Source organism: Galeopterus variegatus, unplaced genomic scaffold (genome assembly GCF_000696425.1).
Source record: "Galeopterus variegatus unplaced genomic scaffold, G_variegatus-3.0.2 Scaffold196, whole genome shotgun sequence".
In the NCBI taxonomy this organism is placed as follows: domain Eukaryota; kingdom Metazoa; phylum Chordata; class Mammalia; order Dermoptera; family Cynocephalidae; genus Galeopterus; species Galeopterus variegatus.
Window position 1 is genome coordinate 199,261 of NW_007726307.1, and position 8,745 is coordinate 208,005.

At 50.3% G+C, this 8,745-nt stretch overlaps 1 protein-coding gene across 1 annotated transcript in view; it reads right to left on the reverse strand.

Moving 5' to 3' along the window:
- Positions 1-8,684, reverse strand: part of RAB43 (RAB43, member RAS oncogene family) — a 31,061-nt gene extending 22,377 nt beyond the window's left edge. Inside the window, exon 1 of the mRNA XM_008565206.1 lies at positions 8,388-8,684. Within this exon, the coding sequence (XP_008563428.1) occupies positions 8,388-8,585 (198 nt within the window). The 5' untranslated portion in view covers positions 8,586-8,684. The remainder of the gene's footprint in view (positions 1-8,387) is intronic.
- Positions 8,685-8,745: the final 61 nt, after the last annotated feature.

Genomic DNA, 8,745 nt, shown 5'->3' on the forward strand with positions numbered 1-8,745 from the left:
CCCTCAGTGTCGCGCCCGTACCGGACCGGGACCGGCAATGGGATTGCAACCCTCGGTGTCGTGCCCGCACCTCGCTCAGCCAATGAGCAGGAACCGGTCTATATGTGGGATCTGAACCCTCGGCAGGAGCGCCGCCGCGCTCCCAAGCGGCGCACTGTAGCAGTGTGCCACCGGGCCGGCCCTGGAATACATTTTTTTAAAGGAACTTGGTGGAGTGCTACTTTAGACAGAATAGTCAGGTAAAGCCAACTCAGGTAAAGCAAAATAATAACCTGTTGATGTGCACATGTAGGTATACAAATGCACAGCAAACAGGCTCAAAGCATAAGGGCCTTCTGTCCATCACCGCTCCCTCCCAGCCGCAGGGGACCCCTGAGCTCCCATGAGGTCTCCTTTTTCACCTCACATTCATTTCACCTTCTGTGGCTCTTTGCTGGGTGCCCTCAGCTCTTGCATGAACCGTCTGGAGCTGCTGTGCCAGCAGAGCCTCAAGAGTTCAATGCACCCAGCACCCCCACCCACCCCCGCTCAGGCGTGGCTCCCCATCTCCACCGGGCTCACTCACTCATGTGGCCCACCCCTGTCGAAGGCTTATTCTGGGGAGAATAACCTAAAGAAAACTGTAGAGTCAGTTTACACTGAGGTATTTACCTTGGAATTTCAATAACAAAACTGAGGTGTTGGGGCTGAGGGGTAAGAAACTGCTGCTTTTAGACACATGCATTACTTTGATAAAAATAATTTAAAAAGGAAAAAAACTGATTTTTTCTATGGATTTCATAGAATTTTCAAGTATTTCATAAAATTGACTTTTTCCCCTGTGTATTTCCTCTGTATTATAAACATGGCAGATATTAACAATTCATAGCTAGCAAACTGAAGTTCATTCTGACAGCTATGACCCATTTCTTTGGTCATGAAAGCATCCACTACTTGTGTACCCATACACAGTTAAAATTCAAAAATAAAAACCAGAATATTCTTAATTTTAAAAATACCTGATTTGGGGCTGGCCAGTTAGTTAGCTAAATAAATAAACAAGTCTGATTTCACATGAAAATGGTGGGCGTGAAGATGATCTGGCTTGAAATGACAAGGAACTATTTTCAGAGGATGATAGACTGCTCAGGCCAGGAGAGGCTCCAGAGATCACATAGCCTGACAGCCTCACAGAGCAGACAAGGAAACTGAAGGGAGGAGAGAAATGACCCCCCAGCCCTCATGCTATCAGCCGGAGGCCAAACTTTTAGGCCTCTCAAGTCAAGATGCACCTTGTCCCCTTAAAAAGCAGTCACCTCAGGAGGCAGTACATTTGCTCCAATGACCTGTCACTGACCAGCACAAACCGGCATTGCCTTCAGGGCTTGCGGGCAAACCCCCTGGCCTGGCATGAACCACAATTGTTATTCTACAGCCAGACCTCATTTTGGACCAAAGCACTGCTGACACTCCAGTGACCCTGTGGCTGGTTTTTTTTTTTTTCCTTTTTTGTCTTTTTTTCGTGACCAGCAACGGATCGCAACCCTCAGTGTCGCGCCTGCACCGGACCGGGACCGGGACCGGGACCGGCAACGGGATTGCAAGCAACCCTCGGTGTTGCGCCCGCACCTCGCTCAGCCAGTGAGTGGCCAGTCCGTACGTGGGATCCGAACCCTCGGCGGGAGCGCCGCCGCGTAGCGGCGCACTATAGCAGTACGCCACCGGGCCGGCCCCCCTGTGGCTGTTTTTAACCATCAACTCCACCCCTGAAAGACCTGCCAAAAGAAAGAGCCGCAGGTTGTGAAGATTCTGCAAGGAGCATCACAGCTGATGAAACTTTGGGAAATACATATACAGTTTCTCAAGGAGATGACTCTGAAAGGGACAGACATGTTTGCATTCTCGGTTGCTATTTTAAAACACCAGTCACATTACTTTCTGGCCACATTCCACATTTGGGATGGTGTAACCATGATCACTTGTGAACATGCCTGAAAATCTCTAAAGAAGAGATGCTCGCACACCTCATCTAGGATTAAGTTTGCCTTTTTCCAATCCAGGAAAGGGAGGTTTGCAAGGCAGCCTGATGTTTGAGTAGAGGAGAACATATTTTACTGGTATCTAGATAGCAGCTATTAATGATAAATGGCCCTTATTCATTAACTCAAAACAGGTTAGAGAGGTCCATTTTCTAACCTCACTTGGTTAGTTGAAATAAAACAGCATTTCATAGAGCAATCTAGAAGATGGGCTTTTTCTGATATTCACACTGGCCATTTCCAATGCTTCTCCCAACTAATCTGAATTAATAAGGATTTCCTCATTTAATAAGCAACTAGCTTTAGAACACTGACATCATACTGCTAATCAAAACGTAAAATGCAAGTGATGTAGAATGCCTTGAATTGAATCAGCCGAGCTTTATTGTCTGCTGGTTTGTGCGTGCGTGTGTGTTTGCCAGCAGTGGTGGAAGGCGTGACACAGTGGTGAGGAAGAAAGCACCAGGAGCCGAAGGGCGTGGCTCTGGTTCAGACTTAGCCACACACGGGCCTTCACTTCCTCCTCTGTGAATGGGGCTGTCTCCCACGGGGGCTGTGAGGATCACACGGAACAACATGTGAGACGGTGATGAAAACCACTAAGACACGCACACGTGTGGGGGGAGCTGCTCTTCCTACTGCTGCTGGACTCTAGGAATTCCTAATGCCCAAAGCACCCCAGGGAGACCACACAGCATGAGGCCTCCCAAAGGGCCAACCATAGGCACAGCGCTACACAGAAGCCAGTGGGAGGTAAAGAAAACCTAGAAGGGCTTCACGACCAAAGAAATGAAAGCGAGGAAAGCAGACACGTGGTCACCAAGTCACTGCATGGAACCTGAAGGTGCTAAGGCCTCGTGCAAGTCCATCTTCCTGTGGTCAGTTAAGAGTCACTGCCCAGATCTTCCTGTGCTAGCATAGCCACAAGGGGCCTGTCTCTCACCTTTTCTTACACGGAAAACCCTACATGGATAGGTAAAACAGGTATTATTTTCTTCACTTTACCGATGAGGTGACAGATCGGTTAAGTGACTTGTTCACGGTCAGCAGGGCAACCAGGCTGAGAAACCAAGCTCCTGACTCCTCACACCACTCTCCCATCAGGCAGTTACATGCCAACATCAGCTCCCATCTGGTGATGATACATGACGGGCCAAGTCCTCACAGGTAGGGGTTTTACAGGGAAAACAGATGAGAAGAGATGATGTCATATACCCAAGGTACCACATGGCAAAGACAAGATTTTAACCTGGTGCTTACAGTTCTAGAGCTGGCCCTCCTTCCACGTGTCCCCAACTCCACAAGCCGCCTCAGGACTGTAACGAACCTCGGGAGGCAAGGTTTATTTTGCATTGAGGATGCTTGTCAGTGGTATCAAGAACAGATTTCTTCAGACAACCAGCATGACCTAGAACTTCTCTCTTATCTGAGTCTTTTTGCTATTTCTGGCCAAAACTGAAAAAAGTCAAACTGATTTATAGAAGAACATGAGCAAAGCAAAACCCTTGACCAGAAGGACTGAAAGCACAAACATTAGTAAGAAACCATTTCCTTTTACCTGCCCTGCCCCCTCTTTTGGAAGTGCCAGTAGCAACTACAAAAACAAAGATAACTTGTAGGGCCAAGGCCAAAGGTGCTGAAATCTGGAGGCCCAGGCCCAAAGGCACAGACTTTACCTCTGTGAAGGAGAGACCTGGCAGCATCCCCAACAAGCAGGCAGCGAGCCTGATGAAGGCTGAATGAGGGCGTACAGTTCCACAAGGCCGCCTCTGCGCTGGACCAGAGGCCCGGATGCCTAGTGATCTGCAAAAACGGGTTTACGTAACAGTCCTCTGTGCTGTCCCAGATAAGAGTGAGTAGAGGAGCAGTCAGAGTGTTTTAAGGATTTAGAACCAGCTGAGATTTCCTGGGGGACAGTGAGGTGGGCAGGAGTGAGGGGTGGGGGACGGGCAAATTCAGACACAATCTGCCCAATCTAGGGAGAAAAATGGTAACAGCAGCAGTAATATAATAAATCCTGACATTTGTTTATATCCCAGTCCTTGTTACCTACAACAGCACTTTGGGGATGAACAAGAAGTGGGTAACACTGACTGCTGCTTCCTAGAGGGCATCAGGTGACTTGGGGGAAATCCTGGGAGGGGCGCTTTTTACTGTATACCCTTTTAAGTCTTTGAAAATTTGAAATTTGAACCACGTGAATGGATTATCTTTTCAAAAATATGTCAAGGAAATTTTTAACTATTTTAAGCATGTCCATAGTTTCCCAGCAACCCTAACAGGCAGGCAGGGCAAAGATCATTAGTCCCATTTCACAGGCAAGGAAGGCTAAGGCTCCAGGGGAAGCAAATTGCCCATGGTTGTGGCAGGGTTGGAAGTAAGGCTCAGACCTTCAAACTCCTAACCCAGCATCATCAGAGCCTCCATGGTCAGACGGGGAATCTAACCGCACATTGATTCGCCCTTTAAGTCCAGGCTTGTAGCTACAGTTAAATAAATCCACAAGGGTGCAGAAACTGATCGCCATATACAAAGCCTTACTAACTAGCACAGCAGCGTATGTGAGCTGTTTAGAGCTATCTAAATGTTCTGGTTAACTGATAAATACCCTGAAACTCTTTGGGTATCAATGTTTATTACTGAAAATCTTCCTAAAATGCCGAAGTCCACATTCTTCTCTCAGAGAGTACAATGACCATAACTGCATAACGTCCTAGGTTCATTAACCTTCAAAATCTCAGGATCATCTTTATGAACTCAGAGTGAATCAGAAAGGTGGTCAAGTGTAAAAATGAGCACTGGGCTGAAGAGCCAGCTGGACCCTGGGTTCAAATCCTAGTTTTGCCACTGACTTGTAACTCAGGTAAGCCAGTCACTTCACTTATCTTGGCCTCAGCTGTTTTTTATAGAGAACCAAGTCACCTGGTGCCAATTAACAGGCATGTACTGAACTCCATTGCCTCTGACACTGGACAACTGGATCCCTGTGTCAAGGAGCTTACCTTCTACAGAGGGAAACAAACAAACCAGGTAATTTCAAATCCTGATTAAGTGCTATGACCAGACACACTAGATTAACAAGATAGACGGCCTGGAAGATCAGGGAAGGCCTCTCTGAAGAGGTAGTATTTGCGTTGGGACGTGAATAATGAAGCAGTGTTTCCACAGGGATCTAGGGGCAGAGAATGACAGGCCAGGGAACAGATGCAAAGGTCCTGAGACAGGAATGTGCCGGCCATGTCTAAGGGACAGAAGGGCTAGTGAGAGCAGGGAGTGAGGGGCAGAGTGAGGGGGATGAAATCAGAGAGGCAGACAGAGACCCATCTCTTCAGGTAAGGAGTCTGGATGTTATTCTGGTTGCAATGGGAAGTTACTATAGAAATAAAGGAATTTAATTAGATCTGTGATTTTTCAAAATTTTGTTTTGTTTTTCCTTTTTGTCTTTTTTACTGACCAGTAACAGGATCGCAACCCTCGGTGTCACACCCGTACCGGGACCAGCAACGGGATCGCAACCCTCGGTGTTGTGCCCGCACCTCGCTCAGCCAGTGAGCGGGAACCAGTCTCCACATGGGATCCAAACCCTCGGCAGGAGCGCCGCCGCACTCCCAAGCAGCGCACTCTCCAGTGTGCCACTGGGCCAGCCCAAAATTTTGTTTTTTAGATAAGTCTTTAGTCAAATAACAAGTGGAACTTCAATATACAACTAGAGAAAAGCAGTACTGCTCTCACTGGCTGGGAAGCTAGATAAAGCCCTTCTGAACCTCTGCCCTCTTAGCCTTCCCCTCACTCCACAGTACCTCTAAGCTCAGGAGAGCTGGAAACCACCGGGTGACTACCTCTAAAGTTCCTCCTGCTCTAACGAAACCCAGACTCACTGTAAAGCCCTACAGGGAGAGGAGATTCAGGAGACAAGACTGGATGCTTGCTGGACCCAGGACAGGCCCTGGGAAGGTTTTAAACTAAATCCCTGATGTGCACTTGCTTTCTGCAGAAACAACAACAATAAAATCTGCTTCATCAAGGGTTCCAGTTAAAATCACATTGCTGAAACTACAGGGACAGAAAACAGATCAGTGGTTGCCAGGGGATGGGGTGAAAGCAGGGATCTCGCTATAAAAGAGCACAAGGAGCTTTCTGGGTTGATGGAAATATTTTCTATCTTGATTTTGGTCGTGGTTACATGTCTGTATGTTTGTCAAATTCACAGATCTGTACTCCGAAAATGGGCAAAGTTTACTGTGTGTAAATTAAACGTCAAATAAACCCGACTTAAAAAAAGTCACAAAGCTGGAAGACACCTCAGAGGTATTTTACAGATAAGGAAACAGACCTCAGAAATCCTAACTTGAAGGACAGTGTCCCCTTAAGTTCCACTGCTGCTCAGTTTTAATTCTGAGCCTCTTTGGCAGACTGGGCTTCAGATTTCCCAGACTGCAAAATGAGGGGGTAAATAATTGCCAAAGCCTTTCCTATTCCAAACAATCAGATTCTAAGAAGCAATCTGCTGTAAGGGAAAGGCCTCAATGCTTTGGAGTCAGAAAACCTGGGGGAAAAATTCCTACCTCTGTCACTTTCTAGCTCTGTGCCCCAGCACAAGCCCTTCCTGTGTGAGCTGGGGTTAACAATACCCTCCAGTCAGCAGACAACACAATTTAAAACAGCTGGCTCACAACAGCCTCTCAGGAACGTGTTGCCATACGTACATAGTTCTGTTCCCAGGCCCAACAGGCTGCCACCTAAGGAGGACTATCTGGAGGTGACCATAAGGAAAAGAAAAAAATGAACTGCCCGGCACTGGGTTGCATAACTTGTGCGTGGGTGCACAGTACACCCTGGGTTCCGCTGGGCACAGGCTGTTATCTCGACAGGTAAACAGGAACACTGCTCCCTCCCTGACCACCGTCAGCACTGGGCCACCACCAATACTCCAGGCGCAGGCCAACAACTTTGGAGAAGGATGCCACTGCTCTTTATGCCTATATTTTCACACTCCACTTTCCCTGCGGCTGCTGGCATTATCACAGGGCACAAATTCATCCATGGACACACTCCACCCATCCCAACCCTTCCCTCGCCACCTGCTCCAAAGGGGTGATACCCAGTGACTCAAAGCTGCCTGCCTGCACCTTGCTCTTTTCCATCCCAAAGAGACCAAAACAAACAGAGACCCAGAAGACTGTAAAAAACCCTTCAGGCAAGAGTTTCTGCTCCCCAGTCACATCTGCTCTAGAAGCACTGTGGTCATGTGCAAAGACAGTTGACTTACTTTTTTCTCCACGGTGGGGCAGGAGAGAGGCAACACCCAGAAATTATCCCAATTTTACAGAAACAAAGAGCTAAGTATCCTGGCCAAAGGCAACAATGAGCAGGCCTACAGCCACCAGGAGAGGCGGAGCACACAGTGCACCAGGGCTCAAGTGACTCCCATCGCCCTGGCCTCTGTCCTGTGCGGCCCCCGCCCTGTGTGGCCCCTGCCCTGTGCGGCCCCTGCCCTGTGCTCTTCAGACTTGTCCTGAAGATCATGTGGACTCAAAACCATGCAAAAACGCAAATGATTTCTGAACAGTGCAGTTCAGTAAAGTCACTGAGTGTTTCTGAGAGCAGGAACAGTCTTCTTTCCTGTCCAGGGTCTCCTACTCGATTAGGGACGACTGACAACTAGTTGAGAAACTGATTTCATGCATCACAAATATTACTTATCAAACCAATGCCAGGACACTGTGGCAACTACATCCCGCTGTTTCTATTCGGAGCCATTGCCAAAGCTTGGTCCTCTCCCCCACCTTCCGGTATCTGAGAAGTTTTCAGTTTCTATCGAACTCCAGCTGGGGGAGGGGACCCAGCTGGCCCTGGTCGAGTAAGGTTCCACCACCAGGTCCACAAAGAGACTGCAGAGAGGAGGCGTGGCCAGGCCGGAAATTCTGACAAAAAGTTCTGGCCCTCCGGTGCTAATAGCGACTACTTCCTGACCCCTCCTAGTCGTGGGGGTGGGGTGGGGGTGTCGTTTATCTGGACGGGTTCCCCACCAGAGGGCCAAGCTGGGGGCTTCCGTCGCTGGGGCAGGGCCCGTCCCCCGCTCCCCGGGGCGCTCCGCTCCTACCTGCTGCAGAACGGACTACTCCAGGCTGCCTTCCGCCACCAAGTTATTTCGGAGCAAAGTCCCCCCAGGTGTGAGCTCGGGAGGGCACGGGCTCCGCCTCCGCCTCCACTCCCTCGCCCCCACCCCCCAGCCCAGACCCCATGGCCCAGGCCCGCTGCGACAGGACGAAGGGAAAGGAGAAGGAAAAGAGTCGCCGGTGCCCGCGTACCCCTGGCCCCGCCCCGCCTGCCAAGGGAGCGCCCTCCGGGCCCGCGCCGGCCGCCCACCTTGACCCGCTTGCCCTGGAGCTCCAGGGTCTTCATGGTGAAGTCGACGCCGATGGTGCTGCCCTGGCGCTCCGAGAAGGCGCCCGTCTTGAAGCGCTGCACCACGCACGTCTTGCCCACGCTCGCGTCTCCCACCAGCACCAGCTTGAACAGGAAATCGTACTGCTCGTCCGGGTCCCCGGGGCCCGGCCCCGCCATGGCCTCCGGGAGCCGAAGGGCCGGCGCTCACGCAGGCGGCGGGCAGAGCTCCGTCCGCTCCAGCCCGCGGACCGCCTGGCGACGTGGAACCGCCGCAACACCTGAACCCCCGGCGCCACCCGCCGGCCCGCCCCGGAGCCCCGCGGGCGCGGCGCCACCC